This window comes from Lepidochelys kempii, chromosome 3, assembly GCF_965140265.1.
Source record: "Lepidochelys kempii isolate rLepKem1 chromosome 3, rLepKem1.hap2, whole genome shotgun sequence".
Lineage (NCBI taxonomy): Eukaryota > Metazoa > Chordata > Testudines > Cheloniidae > Lepidochelys > Lepidochelys kempii.
This window is the reverse complement of record NC_133258.1, coordinates 155,185,203-155,203,396: the sequence shown is the minus strand read 5'-3', so window position 1 is coordinate 155,203,396 and position 18,194 is coordinate 155,185,203. Positions and strand designations below refer to the sequence as shown.

The window sequence follows — 18,194 nt, the reverse complement described above, 5'->3', positions numbered from 1 at the left end:
AACATTTTATTCTTTAAAATGACAGTAAAATAATTTATTTATGGATTATTCTCGAGAGACTCATAAAAGCATGAGAAATTTGTTTATTTGATTTGTAGGTCTTATTGTAATTACCTTTCAGGACATGAAATACCTTGGAGATGCAATAAAGTAGAAGAGGAAAGGCCTTTCTTTCTCCTGACCTGTGACTCTTACCTGAAATCAAATCATTAATTCCTCATTGAGGAGCATGGCCTCTTGTCTATACAAAAACCTTTTACCTATCATCTTTCTCTGAAGATGACTTAATTGGGAAGGATTCATAACTTCTGATAGAATCTTCTTGCCTTTGTACTAAGGCCTATAATCCAAGCAAAGACTTTGAGATAAAGTTGTATAAAGGATTATAAAGGGTACAGGGAAACAAAAAGATCATTAGGGTAAGATGAGTTGAACTGAATCTCAAGGCTGTGTCTACACTATATAATTTTGTATAAAATCCTGAATTATTGTACTACCATTGGCATAACTCTCTTCAGTTTTGCAATAGTAGAAGAGCTAGTGTAGAAGGGCTCAGGTATCTTTAGGCTTAAAAATTTTATTAAGATGATGTTTAAAAAAAATGTGAATGGTACAGAGTTTAAGCATAGAAATTTCTGGTTATCTGGGAATAACGTACAGATTATCAAGGGGTGCGAAGTTCAGTTTAAGATTGGATGGCATAAGGAATACATAATCTGCAATATCCCCAATTGGGGGTAATAGGTTAATGGGTCAAAGTACCCTCCTATCTCAATGTCTGTATGTTGTTCATATAATAGCTATGTTCAGGTGTGGAATGGATATGATGATGAGGATGGATTGACCCTTATTTGGTGAGATTTAACATTCAGTGAGTTTATGGTTCCAGTTCATATGGTCCAATGGAAAAAGTCTCTCTGTCCCTTTTAGTCGATGCACGATGTCGATCCAGCTCACGCCTCCTGGTACTGTCATCTAGCCCTGCTCAGAGACCATTTTAATTCTGACTCCAGAATTAGGATAGGAAAAAACTCATTACACACTTTTACTGTAAAAGTAAGTGCATTAGTAAGATATATTTCAATCGAGGTGAGGTTGGAGTTAGAGTGGCATGAATCTGAAGAAGGGGATATGTGCAGTGGTGGGTTATAACTGACAGGGAGGTTGTTGTGAAGGTGAGGAGTCTGGGGGAATGTTTGGGTGTTATGATTTTGGGTTGGTAAAGTATAGTATGCCAAATGAGTTTGGTCAGGATGTTAACAGTGACTTAACTCTGCTGGTAGGAAATGCAGCTGAATGATGTTCACTGTAAGAGGGAGGTGTGTGTGTGTGTGTGTGTATGAGAGAGAGAGAGATGGAGGCCTGCTACAAATTTCAGATCAACATCTGATCTTTTTGAGAATTCAGAGGGATTCACAACCACTGTTCTATCTATCATGAACATGTATACAAAAATTGCACTCATTTAAGGCTTTTAGAGATCAAGAGGCCTCAAAGATCTTGTCCTTATGAAGCAGATGATTTGGAAGTAGGATGCTAAATCTCTCCACGTTTTTTAGCGTCGATGGTTGCTTACCCTATTATGTGACAGGGAGTATAGTTATTGATCACCCAGTCCCAGATCAAGTGACACACTCTTATTACGTTTATTTGTTTGGCTGTTTGTTTAGTGGAGTCAGCCACTTCAAGAACTTAATTTGTTCAATATATTATACTCTTAAATTCAGCAATACTAGTCTAATGACAGTAAAATTGTTGAAATAGTCAGACCCTAGCAACAAACAGGCCTGTTGTCAGATTTCAGGGATTTCATTACATTACCACCAAGATAAAGTCTCAATGAAGGGCATAAGTCAACCACTAACCACCTGGGGTTAGATAGAGACACAAGCCCCCTTATCCTGAGCTAAGTCATTGCATAGTTGTGTATTATGTTTGTATGTAGGGAGATTACTCCTTTATTTACAGTTAAATATGGGATACTAGACTTGATGGTCCACGGGTCTGATCTACTCTGGCAATATCTATGTTGCTAAATTCCACCCAATAATATATAGTATTCAGTTATTTTACCATAAATTCGCAAAGGGTCAAGATATAATTCAGCCATCAAGGAAACTAAACTTTTGTCTACAATTCCAGTATGAGTGACAAAAAAAATACTGTGTTGAAGCCAGTTTATATCCTAAAGGTTATTGTTGCAATCAATAGAGTTAGTTAGCACACACTGTGTCTTTATATGAAAGGTTAGCACTTGATTCTCCTCTTGCTTATGCCATTGTTACTCCCAATTTATACCAGTGTGAGTGAGATCAAATCAAGTCCTTGCAATCTTCAGAAAACATAAAAATTGTGACAGGGAAACTCTGAATCCCTTGAATTGACACATTTCCATACCCCTGGAATTCTGTTGCACCTGTCAGGCTTGCCTTATAATTCAGGCACCATTTCTCACATGCGTAGAGTCATCCTGGTCTTGCAGAGTACTATGGATAAAATTGACCATCGTAACCTGTTCTTGTTCATTTTAAGAGTCTAAATCCCTGCAGACTTGTTTCAAACATTTTAATTTATGCAGCAAGAACTCAATAGAACATGAATTCACCTGCTTTATGTGCAAGATTCCAGGTACCAAATACACATGCACACACAAAGCTTAAAGCACTCTGAGGTAAAAGCAAAGCTTGGAAATATAGAGGGGTAGTGTTGACAATTCTGCTGAGCAACAATTCTCATTTTCCATATGTAAAACAAACAATTTATCCTGACTCTCCCTGTGCACATAAATGGGTAAAAGATATCCTTTCAGCCACTGAAACTATTAAATCCTACTATGAATCTGCCTCAGATTGAAACATAACTATATATAATTGAATTTTCAGTTTTCAATGGATATGGTATTCTTTATGTCCTGTGCATATCAGCACTTATTACATATAGTCTCTAAAACACTTTAGGATCCTTCAGCCTGTTGTTTATTTTGTATTTATTTGCATTTATTCTTTTATTTAAAGGTCTGAGCACTTTGGAATCTCCCATGAATATTCCTTTTCTCCCCCCTGATTTCTCTGCCTGGAATTTAACTTGGGTCATGAAAGATGCTTCCCCTTTCTTCCCTCACAGAGGACAGCATGGTAAGTAGGCTTATTTTCTATTCCCATGCAACTTTACATAAATACTGTATCAGTAGTTCAAAACATTTAAAGTAAGACTCTTCATGTTAAAATAGCCATGGTCCCCCTGCTATCAGAGAGGCTCTGCATGAACTGAAGGATCCACACTAGCAGGTCAGATTGCTTGGTCATAACCACTACACTTTTAATTGACTTGGCAGGATTGGAATGGGACAGATCTGGGATTATGGTTCAGACTGTTCTCTCATATGACCTAATTAACGATGATGTAAAACCACAGTCGTCATACAGTAGAATGATATGCCAGTGTTTTCCTAGTCAGGGCAGGACTGAGTAAAGATATATCCAGCATGCAATTTAGTAAAGGGACTGAAGGAGGATATATCCACCAGCAGTTTCTCATGAGAAGAGATAAGGTGGAGAGAGGCTAATAAGATTTACTCACCATAAGCCTGTAATTATCTGCTTGAGGGAAAAGTTTGACCGACCTATATGAAGGAGTTCCATATATCTTCAAATTTATGTTGCAGCCTTTTATGCTGTGCAATATATATTATTTGTACTGGCATACAATATCTGCTTCTAGCTGTTGTATCTGCGTGACTGATGAGAACGCACCAATTTCATTTTAGAAGGGACAGTAGCAAATTTTCCCCACCTTGGCTTTCACAGAGGCTTCAAGGAGGATTTCTCATTTATCCTTTATTACTTCATCCTAACCTCTTTAAATTTCTCAGAAATATCATTCCAAGAGAAGGGTTTGTTCTAAGAACCTAAAATCATGTGGATTGGTTCCATCTAATGGAATCACATGTAGATAAATGTACTGTATCTAAGTTTAAAATGGCTTAAAATGGCTTTTGGCTGATTATATAATCTGTCTGGATGAAGTTCTATCAATGCCCAACCCACCATTCTGCAATGAATGGCAGGAAATCAATTGTATATGTTACACAAAGATGATTCCTCCTCAGTGCTCCAGAATTGGCAGAGAACAATATTTTCGTATATAACCCTTCTGCCAGGTGGAGCCAGCAGCAACAAGGGCCGGCTTCGGTATCTAGGGGTTCCTTTTCAACAGTAGAACACAAAACCAGTTTGAGCCCCAACCCCAGGGACCTGGGACAATTACACACCACACCCTGGGCGCCTCTAAGAGGCAATACTTCCCCTCTCACAAGCACAGAGTCTGAATGTAGCAAAAAACTTTTAATAAAAGGAGGGAAGTAACTCAGCATTAATTTGGGAAAACCCCACAACTAGGGTTCATAAATATAAACCATAAGCAAAAGACCCATTCCCAAGTAAGTTGGGCAGTGTCCTTTTCCCCTCAGGGTCTTACGTCCAGCAACTCCAAAGTCCTTTTAATGTGCCTGTCCCACCCCACTCACAGTTACCGTCCTTGGCCAGTACAGCCCCAGAGTTCAGAGGTTCATCTGCACAGTTCACCTCCCACCCCGTGTGGAAGGGGGGACAAGGAGGCACCTTATATGTGTTGCCCTGCCGGCCGATTGCCACTGTGATCTGGCCCTCCCCGCCAGCTGTCCTGATGGCTGTGCACCTCCCTTCCAGCTGGCCACTGGCTGTGCCTCTCTGCCAGCCACCCTGCTGACTGCACCTCTCCACCAGCTGCCCGCCTGGCCACTTGCCAAGATGTCTTCAGGGCACCCCACTTAACACAGCTCTCAGTGATTTCAGCTCTGTGATTTCAGCTGTTAGTGGGAAACCTCATTGCTGGTGCACACTAGGCAGTCTCTTGTAATAGTACGTCTAATATTTAGACTTAAGTATCGGTGATTTCAGCTTTGTAGCATGTAACAGGACTCTCAATTGAGTCTAAATTAGCTCTTTTATTATACAGTGCAGAGGAGAAGGGTCTAATGGGGTCTAGGACCCTTAAACAGGGCCTGCACCATCGGGTACAAATCCTATCCCCACCCTATCTCAATTTATTGGGCTTTGGAACCTGCCTTGCAAGTGCTATTTTCAGTTGAGGGTGAGTCCCTCATCGGGGTATGCCAAATACAGTTCTGCTGCCCTCGGTTCACACAACAAGGATAACAACTCTTTATCATTCCTATCCCAATAACAAGGAGACTGGGGATCCAACACCAGCCACAAGTGGTCATTTGGGCGAGCAATCCCATCATGCTGAGCACCTAGCCAGGGTGGGTGTGTTAATGCAAATGAGATCAGCTCCTGAAGTCCTTTTCCATAGCTCACCACTAGAGGTCTGGGGAGAGCTTATTCAGACTCTGCTTACATTTATAATGCTTTATATTTTCAAAGCTCTTAAAAATCTCAACTAATTTACTGATAGTATTTGAAGATAGTTCTGAATTTGGGTCAAGTATTTCCTATCACTTTCAGGATGTGCAGTTCAGAAGAGTAGGAGGAGTCTTGAAGAGGGGCCGATCGCTTTTTGTCACCATTGCACCTGGGGAGCTCTGGAATTTCCAGAGGTTGCTCTGTCCTATGGGTCTGCTTTAATTTACACCTGGACTGCAGTGGACCCCAAGGCACTATCTAGCAACCTGGAATACCTATAGGACAGTTGGTTTGGCTACACCCATGTAACCCAGGATCACTATATTTTGGGGACTGGGTGGTCCATGTTTCTGTGTGAAGTTGAGCCACTACACCAGCCCCCGGGGAACAAAACAAGAGGAATTGAGGTGTAAAGGGACTGAAAGCAGCCTAGTCAGGGCCCTATTTATTGTTCATCTGAATCTCCCTGGCTGGAGACTTTAGTATAGTTTCTCCCTGCCAGAGGGAGAGGGAAGCCTTTGGTATTCTGTGTTATGACCCACACACCCCTCTCTATTTGTCTAAAGGGCACCAAGTCACAAAGGAAATCATTATCAAAGATGGGAACAGAACCCAGCTCTTCACAGTCCCAGTTCCTTTGCTCTCTGAAATGGCAAAGTGTCACTGAGTCCAGATGTGAGGAGGTGGTCTCAGCCAAATCTCCATTTTGACAGAGCCAATCCATCCATCTATCCAAACTTGAAGGTTGTTTTTTTTAAATGTAAAAGAGAAAATGTTGAATATCACCAGGTCCTTCTTGCCCCCAACTCTGTCTCCTTTGGAAGTTACCCCAAATCTCAGTATGCTGGTGTCCTTCACTGGCTCCCTTTGATTAGCTGTTTGCTCAGGATGGGTTTGCACTATAACACCTAGTGGTTTATTCAGATAGCATTCAAAGGGAGAAATACTTTGACCTTCTATGATTTCAAAGCACTTTGCAAATCATTAAGTCTCACCTCACTCATATGAAATGAGTAAGCACCTCCATTTTACAGGTGGGAAAACTGAGGGACAGAGTGGTTAATCTGCTTCATATGCTCTGCATCACTGTGCGATGCTCAGATACTACAATCTTCAATATATTTATCCTCAGAACACCCCTGTGAGTGAGGGAAGTGTTATCCCCATTTTAAAGATGAGGAGCTCAGGCACAGAGCTCCTCAAAGGACTGGCTCCACAAAGGTACTTAAGTGCCTAACTCTGAGACTCAAGCACCTGAGTCCCGTTTTTAGGCAGCACTGTGATTCACAAAACTGCTCGGCTGCTGCCTAAGCTGCTAAACTCACTCAGTGCCTGAATGTTTGCAGTAAAAGTTTCCTACGTGCCTATGTTTCTGCCTCTCTGGGCATGTACACTGCTGCCTCGCTCTAGGTCCTAGGATGCCTAAGCCCCAGTGCAATCCACGAACTGGGGGAAGACAGGCGTTCCCCCACCTAAGTCATGTGCAGGGCCTGATCTAGTCGGTGAACTCAGGGGCTGCCTAGATCTACATAGAGCACCTTTGTAGGTGAGGGAGAAAGAGACAATTTTCCTTATAACTGTTAGTTCAGTGGTTGAGTACTCACCGGAGAAGTGGGAGACCACCAGTGCAATCCCCTACTCTGTCTGATGAGGAGATGGGATTTGAACGGGGTTTGTCCCCTCTCAGGTGAGTGCCTAAACTGCTGGGCTATGTGATATTCTGAGGTAGTGCTCCCTCAATCTCTGCTGTTGAAGTTGTTCTCTTTCCTAACTGAGTTCCCTAACCACAGGGCTAATGATTAAAGGGAGGGCCTCCCCTCCCCCAGTTGTTTTATGTAAATCTAAGTGGACTCTAACCACACCAATCAGATCAAGCCCCGCACATGACTTAGTCAGAGCAGCTATGTCCCCCCAGTTGTGTGGATTGCTAGCAGAGATAGGTGCCACCCTGAAGCCCGGACTTAGGTGCCTATCTCTGTGAGAAGTGTGGGGCTTAAGACACACCTATCTCTTCCCATGCATTGTGTAGGGAATTTAGTGTATCTCTACACTGCAATTAAACACCTGTGGCTGTAACTTGCTTGGGCTAGGGGGTCCTAGAACCTGGGCTCCAGCCCGAGCCTAAACATCTACACTGCAATTAAATAGCCGCTTAGCCTGAGCCCAGGTCAGCTGGCATGGGCCTGCCGCGGATGTTTAAGTGCAATGTAGAAGTACCCTTGGGCACCTAACTCAGGTGTTGTGGATTGCAATATTGTTCCTGTGATTTTTCTAGGTGCCGCAATGTCTAAATGACTTAGAGAAGGTCACATAAGATGGCTGGGGCAGGGCAAGGAATTCAACTCAAATCTCCTGAGTGCTAGTGTAGTGGCCTAACCACTGACACATCCTTCCTCCTAGGTTAAGTGAGCCATCCCAGGTCACATAGTAAATTACTGAGTGTGAAATAAAACCTAACCGTCCTCTTTCACTAGTGGCTAGAGCATTGTCCTTCCCTCTCCTAGAAAAAAGTGCCACTGTTTGCAGCATTGTGGCACAATTTAAGATTACTAGTGAATGTTTAATAAAACTTCTATTAAAATTTTGTTTGTCTAATAGTCTGATGGGATCCATCTAATTAAGTGACTGGCATTGCTGAGGTGGAGAAATATTAGTTTTCTTAATTACTTTTTTCCTGTTGCTCCTGTTAATGGATCAATTTCTTAGATTGAAAGACTGAGTAAATTAATTTTTTTACCACACAAAAAACCCCTAAACAAAACTAAACTCCCCTCCCCTCAAAAAACAAAACAAAAAACAAAACAAAAAACAAAAAACACTGTTGAATTGGCTGCAATAGTTCTTGCAAGCAAATGTTTCATCACATTTGTGAAATTACATTCAACTGTCCCTAGAGGTGGTCATCCACTCAGGCTGTTGGAGAGGTTACTTCAATAGGAAGCTTTTACAATACTCTTCCTTCTGTGTCTCATCAGTACTAGCAGTTTTCCAGATTTGCTGCTGTATGTGAGCATTGATTATTCACCTACCACCCTGGAGATACAAAATTTCACCTGTCCTACAGAGAAGTGAGATTTTTTTTTTAATTTTATTTTATAGGAGCCCAATGTTGTTTAAGGGACAGGAATAATTTTTAAGCGTCTAGATTTTTAGGCTTTCCTTTATTCTTTCTCCTTGTCAAGATGCTCTCTCTCCCTCCCACATGGCAGGGGCTGAAGAATATGGGATCAGCAAGCATTCTTAAGCATATGTTGTCTAGCATATTAAGCTCCCCAGAGGTACACAAATTGGCTGGCACCTTGCTAGCACCTGTCCTTAACATGCAGCAACCTTGTCTGAGCCTGCTGTGATCAGCTCCCTGAAACCACTAGCCTCTGGCAGCAGAAGCACTATCTTCCAGGCCCTTGCAGGCCTTGCTCTCTCTGTACAGGTGGCAATGGGCACACACCAAATGAAAGTACTCGGAGAACTCTGTGAAGTGTTCAGCTCCTTATCCACCGAACACTCATAGTATTACCAGATCTGCTGTTCCCAAAGGTACAAACTAGCCTGTAACATTCAACTCCAGACCAGCACTTTGCTTAATACCACAGCACTTATACTAAATCTTGTTTTCACTATAAATATATTTATTCGTAAAGAATAGATGCAAGTGATAGTGAGTAAGAATATTGGAAACTAATATTACATGTAGAAAAAATCAAATATGCTTTCTAGAGACTAGACTTAACTAACAAGTTTCTCTCTTATCTAAAGAAGTTTATCTTACTCAACATTCTCTTCAGTGTTTTCAACCAAGCCCGGTTGAGACCCTTTTTGTATATACCAGAATCAGGAGATTCTGGTAACCCCTCTGCACTCCCTTGCCAATTGTCATTAAGAGGCTCTTTGGTCACACACTGGGATTAGATGTTCCTTTTGTTCAGGATAGGAGGACCAAAATCCAGGAAAACAATCTTTCTCTCCTTGTCCCTTTGTTCTCCTTCATCTGCAGACAATATTCCAATGACAATATGCAATTTATGCAATGACTTATATAAGTATGAAGTACTATACAGTAAGATAACAAATTGCCTTTTTCTTTTTTCCTTTGGTATTCATTTTCCCTAGAGACCACCCTAATTTTTTTGGCAAGGAATCCACTTTTAGGGCTTGTCAAAATATGACAGTTCACATCTTGCTACTTTGTTGAGTCAACTGGAATATAAGTTTCCTAACAAACCTCTTTAGCATCAGTTCTTTAGACATTTATACGGAACGTGCATTAGAAATTCCCTTTCATAGAGATGTTTGTCTTGTATGCATGAGAGATTTGGTGGACAAATATTTCCAGCTCTGAGCACATGCACCATAGCTGGACATACCTAATCTGTCACTTTCTTATGGCTGGAGGAATAGAAATGAGATCTGTGTTGGCTGTTTCATTCCCCCATGAGATGTCTTGACAGACTGTGCTTATAGCTGATTGATGAAGGAATCCTGATTCCTTTTCTTTGTAGTCTGATTTTGAATGAACAAAGTAGCTGTCACAGATTTTGGTGACTGAGTCTCCAATGCACGTAAAGGAATAGGGAAGAGATAAAGTGACTGCTGTCAGTTTAGAGATCGTCGTAACAAACAAATTAGTGGCTGTGTTGTTTAATCTAAGAAGTGGGCACTCATGTTATTTGCTACTGTTGGATTAATTTAAAGACTTTTTTGCAGAGTTGAGTTCTCTATCTTTACTTCTGCAAAGATAGAGGCAACATGTCCTAGTGATTAGTGCACAGGCTTAAAGTCAGGACTTCTGAATTTTATTGCCAGCAGTTTACAGTGTTTTTGTAGAACAGAAAAGGAGTACTACTGGCACCTTAGAGACTAACCAATTTATTTGAGCATTTTGTGTTGCATCCGATGAAGTGAGCTGTAGCTCACGAAAGCTTGTACTCAAATAAATTGGTTAGTCTCTAAGGTGCCACTAGTACTCCTTTTCTTTTTGCGAATACAGACTAACACGGCTGCTACTCTGAAATTTGTAAAACAGATGGATCTTATTATTCTAAACTCATATGGCATTTTAGATCTAGCACTTAACATGTTCAGAGTGTGCTCAAATCCATTGAGGTAGGGGATAAGAGTTTCTCTCATTTTAAAAATGGGGAGGGGGGTTGTGAGGGTGGATGATGTCACAAGGTAGCTGGCCCTTTATGGGGCCTACCTGTGACTGAGGCTATGTCTACGCTACAGATATTACAGCAACACAACTATGTTGCTGCAGGCTAGGAAGGAGAAGGAAATAGAGAGGCTCACCTTGACTCTGTTTTTTGAGTATCCTTCGTTTATGGGATGGCTTTCCCATAACCCTAAAGGTGTATGTCTACCCTGCAGTTAGACACCCACAGCTGGCCCATTCCAGCTGACTCAGGCTTGTGGGGCTCAAGCGAGGAGACTAATTGCTGAGTAGATATTTGGGCTCAGGCTGCAGCCCAAGTTCTGAGACCCTCCCTGTCACAGGGATTGGAGTCCAGGCTCCAGGCCAAGCAGGAGTACCTACACTGCAATTAAACATGCCCATGAGCCCAAATCAGCTGGCATGGTCCAGCCACCATTTTTTAATTGCAGTGCAGACATACCCCAAGACAATGCTAACTTTTTTGCAAGACATTTGCAATACCAGCCCTCCCTAAGATGTGGAGATGGGACTTTGGCTAGAGGGGGTTTGCCATCCATCCCAACACATTTATGGGACAGGCCTAATTCCCATGGGTCTGTCCTACAACCAATGCTGTTTTTTCCTGTAAGGCGTAAGGTTAATTCTGAAGGCGTAATGTTAATTCTGAGTGCATCTAGTGCTCCTACAAGCTGTCAAATTGATAGCCATGGAGAACAAAGTCTAGCATTTTCTCAGCAAATGGGCAGTAATCATGGAAGTTCCTTCACCCTAGGCCCACTACACAGCCCACTGCCACACACCACTGTCTTAACCTGACATCTCCCTGCACTGTGACAACATGACTGAAGAATCATGGGGTGATTCTTCTTCTTCTGGTGTAGATGAGTGAAAATGGGATTCAAGACTAACCTTATAGGAGGCCCCCAGACTCCTAAAACTGGCTGAACCATGCCATCTATACCTAGAGGAACTGGGAAAGCTTTAGGAACTTCCTTTTTCTCTTAGATTAGTAACTGAAAACTTAATTGTTTGTTTCCCTATCATGAATTTAAAAGCTTTATAGGCCTTAGATACTGAGAATATAGAGGTTAGTGGGTGTTAATGGAGGTCCCAGAGCTCACTCAGCAGAGCGTTTCTCCACTATACAATTTAAATTATATCTCTTCCCCAATGAATAAATGTCAATACAGTATTTATTTTAAAAGAAACCTACCGTGGTAAGAATGTTTGATCCCTATCCATTCTCTAGCTTCTGCCATTACTACAACTAATAGAGCCACACTTGTTGGGTGTTGGACATGAATTAGTCAAATTTTTGCCAGTGTAGGCAAGATCTTTGATTTAGATGCCTATATCTGAAAGTATGATGTATGGGACAGATGTTTAAATACCCAGTTGATATATTTGTGCATAAGCATAGGGCTGAGTGTGTATAGCATTCACACTTATTGATTACCCTAGTCAGAGAAGGGATAAACCAATCCTTGATCATACCATTTCAAAACATGGTGATCCAAGGGGGGGCTCTGATCCTGAAAGTCAGAAAGAGAGGAGATGGAAAAAGACCTTTCTTCGGGGGAGTTGGAACATGAAAACTTACTTGTATAAATCCTTGTTCTTTCCAAAGAGCCAACTCTGGTTTCCCTTACACTAGCTGCCCCATAATGAACGTGTGTGTGTGCTGGATAGTGAAGGAAAGGGAGCTGCCATATAGAAGGATATTTTCCAGTAGATCTTACTTTTAAGGTGGTGGTCTTGAGATCTGGTTTATATTTTCTTTTTACTAGGCTTTTTTTGTTTAATAGAAAACTTTCACTAGCATAACTAAAATGGCGGTAGTTGCCATTCATATTGGAAAATGTACACCAACATAACTAACATAGATATAGTTATGCCAGTGCAAATCCCGAATTATTTTTATTTATTTATTTCTGTTCATCATGCATAGTTAACAGGAGCTCCAGAAGCTTTGCAATAACTTTGTGTTAGTTTGTAATGATACTGGACTAACTACCAGTTTAAAGAAGACCATGATTATAGCAAACATAAGTTGACTATACCAGAAGTTTTAATAGTTGGCAGTGTGCTGCAAGTTATGCACAAATTCTATTTTGAAGCAACTATATTGGTTAACCTATCTCTAGGAGAAAAGTTTTAATGCTCACTTCAGAAAGGCAGCCACCACATTTAGTCAATGGACCAAGCACATGTGGGATAACAGGAAATTGAAATTGAACATTAAAATATGAGTTTACCAGACGTGTGTCCTGAGAACACTTCAATATGGTCCTGAGCACGCTGCTGTATAGCAGGCATGAGAGAAGGCTAAACACATTTCAAACCCGCTGTCATTTTCATATTTTAAATATCAAGTGAGAAACTTAAGTTCCTGATACCATAGTATTTGAGAAAGCAAAATTGCCAAACCTAATTACTGTTCTTAAACACAGGTATCTTCATTGGTTTAGTTATCTGTACTGGATGGATGATGGACACGTTCTAAAGGACCTACTGCATGGAAAAAGTGTGGCTGATCTAAGGTCACTGGGCTGTTGTAGGCTCAGGTTCAAAGACGTTTTGCAATAGTGATTTGAAAACTTCCAACATCAACATTACAAGCTCCAAAGAGGCAGCTAGCAACAGGCTACACTGGAGGGTGGTGCTGGAGGGCTGTACTATACAAGGGCTGGAAGGAGTCAGAGGCTGGAGAGAGGTGGTCAAGAAAGAGAAACGTGAAAAGAACAAAGAGGAAATTACAGCAGGTGTCCTAGCCGCAGTAGTGCACCAGATTCATCTTCTGGCCCTGCACCATCTGTGACAAGGACTGCCACTCAAGAACTGGACTTTTTAATAACTTGTGATGCTGCAGCATGACACGTAGCAACAAAACTGCTTTGGCGTTTTCACCATCATCTTTTGAGATGAATAGATGACATCTATCTGCTGTGTATTTATTTGTATTATCGTAGAACCTAGGAGCCCCAGTCATGGACCAGGGCCCCATTTGCTAGGTACTGTTCAGATATAAAACATATACACAAGGTCTTAACATCACTTCTCAATTACAATTTCCTACCTTCTCAATCAGGTAGTGACTTGCTTTATCTTCTTAGCCAGATTTGGTAAGTTGGCATTTCCTTATATAGCCAGCAAGTTGTGATATACACACTGATGGCTACAACCAAAACCTTAAACAGGTGGGTGTTTACCTTTATTTGATTGTAAGCAACCAAGGTTATTTATTTTCCATTTTAAAACTATAATAATATAACAGATTTATTATAAAATGCCTGGGCATTCAAGAAACTGGAAGATATAGTGAGCCTTCAACTTCTACGCTATATTTTAAAAGTGGCTTTGTGATTTACTGGACTTAGCATCTCCTTTAGAGCCTTTATGATCCATAGTATCCATATAACTACTGCATGGATAAACTGATACCTGTGGATATAAATCTTTGTGAAAGTCTCATTGCAAAAAAACCTGAGTATGCACAATTGCCACCTTCTAAAGCTCAATATCTAGTCTTATTTGGGGAGTGGCTGGAGGAGGAGATGGAAGGGGAGTTTGGAAAAAAAAATCTTTGTAGGTTCTACTAAATTTAATTACTTCCTACAGTGTGTGTGTGTTTGAAAAAGGGAAATGATGGCTTATTTAGTCAAATAAACTCCAAAAACAAACAATTTGTTTCCTACACTGCTCAACACACACACAGCATTGTGTAGGATTTAAACATAATACAAAGATCAGAAAAGAGAGGTGAAAGACCTGTTGTGGGCGCATTAAAAATTGACCAGTAATTTGTATTTGTGGAAGGAAGTAATTTGTGGAAGGAACGGATTCTTAGATGTTATAAGGAACGCTATGCTTGTAGATGTGGTATAGTCCTGCAGCAGCTACCAAAGAAGGTTCCTTACAACTCAAGAACAGTTTGTAAATGAGCTTACATATAGTCTATATGAAAAGCATTTACTCTACATTGTGGACTGATCATTAACTTGGTTTGAGAGGAAGAATGGTCCTGTGATTAGGTTGTTGGCTTGGGACTTGGGAGATTTGGTTTCAATTTCCTCAGTACTCGGGTTTTAATTTCAATACCACTGTCTTCCTGTGTGAAGACAAATCACTTAATCCCTGTGTGCCTCATTTCCTAACCTGCAGAAGAGTTAGTACTTCCCTAGGGCACAAGAGCATTGTGAGAATAAATTCATTAAAGCTTGTGAAATGGTCGGATACTATCGTGATAATGCGTGTATAAGTCCCCTAAATAGATATGAATGCTTAATCAAATCAGAAACTTTTTAAAGGTGCATATGAGTCAAACACAGCATCTTACTATGCAAAATGATCTATTTTAAATCTTGTTCTGAGCTGCATTCAGCCAGGCTGATCCAAGGAGGTATATGTTATACACATCCCTGCGCCCCATAGGATTCCACACAAGGGAAGACCGATGTGATTGTCATCCCCAGCCCTTCCTCTGGGTTCCCATTGCTGACAGGCAGCTTTAATTGCCATGAGGGGGCACACTACTGGGGAGATTGATTGATTGATTGTTGAATTGTATTACTGGAGCGCTTGGATACCCCAGTCATAGACCAGGGTTTCACTGTGCTAGGTACTTTACCATCACAAAGCAAAGGCAGTTTCGGTCCTGAGGCATTTACAGTCTAATTATAAAACAGAAGGCAACAGATGATTACAAACCGAAGGGGAGCATAAGGAAACAGTGAGATAAAACTGAACAGCATAAGCAGAGGTCTCAGCACACCAGCAGCCTAGCTGCTGTCAAGTTTCTGTAGGCATCCCAGTAGGGGAGGGTTTGAAGGAGGACAATGAGGTGGCTTTGTGGATATTTACAGGGAGCAGCTTCTATGCTTAAGGGGTGGCATGAGAGAAAACACAGAGGTCCTGTTTGAAAATTGTAACAAATGAGAGATGAAGGGTGGCATCACTAGCACAGTGGAAGCAGGTGGTGATGTCTTGATAGTGTGTAAGAGAAGATGGGTGAGGGGGCATGGGCCAGTTAATTTAATGGCTGTCCTTTCATAGAATATCAGGGTTGGAAGGGACTTCAGTCTAGTCCAACCCCCTGCTCAAAGCAGGACCAATCCCCAACTAAATCAGTCCAGCCAGGGCTTTGTCAAACCTGACCTCAAAAACCTCTAAGGAAACCTCTTAAAAACCACCCCCCCCCTTCATGTTATTCTCCCAGGGGATCCTGCACATCAGTTCCCTGAGGGAGTCAAAGTCTGCTTTTCTGAAGTCCAGGGTCTGTATTCTGCTGCTCTCCTTTCTTCCTTGTGTCAGGATCCTTTCCATGCATCCTTTCTGGCCTGGGCCACCCAAGGGGGTCAGTTTTGACCTTCTAACATTAGAAAGCCAAAGTTTTTTCATTTCATGATGAGTTTCAGTCATGGGTCAGCTCTTTACTCCTTTTCTTTACAGTTGTTGGCCAAGCTGTGCATGCTGATAAAGGGAGATTTATAATGTAAATGCTGGGAAGTGGGGAATGGAAAAAGCAGATGATGATACACAAAATATGCAAGACATACAAAATCCATATGTAATAGTGTCATCCATGTCCTCCTTCCGCCTATTGTTTCCTGTGCTTATACCTTGCATTTTGTCTCAAATTTGGCACTGAGCCTGGAAACATTTAGACAGGAGGGTAACTTCTCACACATGTGAGAAGTCCCATTAAAGTTCAATGGGACTGTTTATATGTACAGTTAATACTTATGTATGTGCTTTTCATGATTGGAGCCTTACTGTAAACTCTAAAGAGCAGGACTCTTGCAATGTTTTGTACAGCACTTAGCACAATAGGGCCTTGATTCTGGTTGGGGCTTTTGAAGATGCCATAATACAAATTATAAATGTATATGGTATCGCAAATAAGTATGGTGCCCCCAGAAACTATGGTATGGGGCATATATAAATGTTGGTAGTGATAAATAGTTTAGATTGATGGAAAAGGACAGGAGTTCAGAACCAGCTCACCAAAAAAGTCACATGCTTTTAAATCTCTCTCCTTTCATTCGTGTTGGCATAGGCAGGACTAATATTAAATCAAAGCTGTTTGGCTCTTCTCATGTCTTTTTGTGTGTTGGCACAAAACTGAAGAGACTCTTGTATTTTATAGATCGTTTTCCATTCTCCAGGATTTACTAAAAATGTCAGGAAATTAAGGAAGTTTGGTGGCAGTGTTGTAAAAACTGGGTCGCATGTGTTAGGATATAGATATTCAGGCCTGTCTGTAAAGGCCTATACTCTAATTTAGGTGTATTCTTATCACTTAGCTAGTTACAGAGGTATAAAAGAAAGAATCAAATCACTGTCTTCTGGTGTAAGGGCCTTCTCTTACTGTGACGGTCTGAGGCCCTGTTCTTAGGCTAAGGCCTTTGGCTAAGCAGCAGAGGCAGCCATAAGCTCAGAAGCAAACAGTCACATCCTCACATTCCAAACTAGTCACATTGAAATAAGGTGCTATTGGGCTGTTAGGAATACAATCCTGTCTTGATAATGCCTGTCACCTCCAGAGAAAGGGAAGTGCCTAGAAGATGTAAAAGGAAACCTAGTTGGATAGCATCCTGTCTGGCAATAACTCACTTATCAATAGCTGGGATGTGAAATCCTCATTTCTCTGTTGTTCTGTCACTGTAGTCCCCATTTCCCTGTTGTTTGTCTGTATAATCTCTGTCTGGTTCTGTGATTGTTTCTGTCTGCTGTATAATTAATTTTGCTGGGTGTAAACTAATTAAGGTGGTGGGATATAATTTGTTAAATAATCATGTTACAATATGTTAGGACTGGTTAGTTAAATTTCAGTAAAATGATTGGTTAAGGTATAGCTAAGCAGAACTCAAGTTTTACTATATAGTCTGCAGTCAATCAGGAAGTGGGGGGTGGGGGAATTGGAATCATGTTTTGCTAAGGGGGGGAATGGGCAGAGGGACACAAGTAAGGCTCTATGGTGTCAGAGCTGGGAAGGGGGATACTAATGAAGGAAACTGTAATCACGCTTGCTGGAAGTTCACCCCAATAAACATCAAATTGTTTGCACCTTTGGACTTCAGGTATTGTTGCTCTATGTTCATGCGAGAAGGACCAGGGAAGTAAGTGGGTGAAGGAATAAGCCCCCTAACAGCATGCATGTACAACAGCATCCCCTGCTGGATGGAATCAAATCTGCTCTACTATATCATAACTAAGGCTCAGATTTTGTCATGGATATTTTTAGTAAAAGTCATGGACAGGTCCTGGGCAAAAAAGAAAAATTATCAGAAGTGATGACCTAGCCGTGACTTTTACTAAAAATATCCGTGATGAAATGTGAATCTGCGGGTCCCCACATTGTCTGAAGTGGGCAGCTGCGCAGGGGTTAGGAGCCGCCTGCAGCAGCTGGAGGCTGTGGAGCCTGTGGCTGCCAGGAGCTCTGGGGGTTCCCCCACCACTGGCAGCCCCGCCACCTGTTGCAGATGGGAGCTCAGGGGTACCCCACAGTGGCTTGGAGCTCTGGAGGATGCCAGAGGCAGTGGGGGTTCACTTTGACAGATTTATGTTACCAATCTGCCTGGGGCTTCAGGTGATCAGGCTGAGGCCACAGGATCTTTAGGGAAGGAGATGAAGGAGCACAC

General features: G+C 41.5%; 1 protein-coding gene across 1 annotated transcript in view; it reads left to right on the top strand.

The window, feature by feature from the left end:
- The window catches only part of ALK (ALK receptor tyrosine kinase), a 539,109-nt gene that overhangs the window by 139,145 nt on the left and 381,770 nt on the right, over positions 1-18,194 (top strand). The window contains exon 2 of the mRNA XM_073336696.1: positions 3,015-3,134. Within this exon, the coding sequence (XP_073192797.1) occupies positions 3,015-3,134 (120 nt within the window). The remainder of the gene's footprint in view (positions 1-3,014; positions 3,135-18,194) is intronic.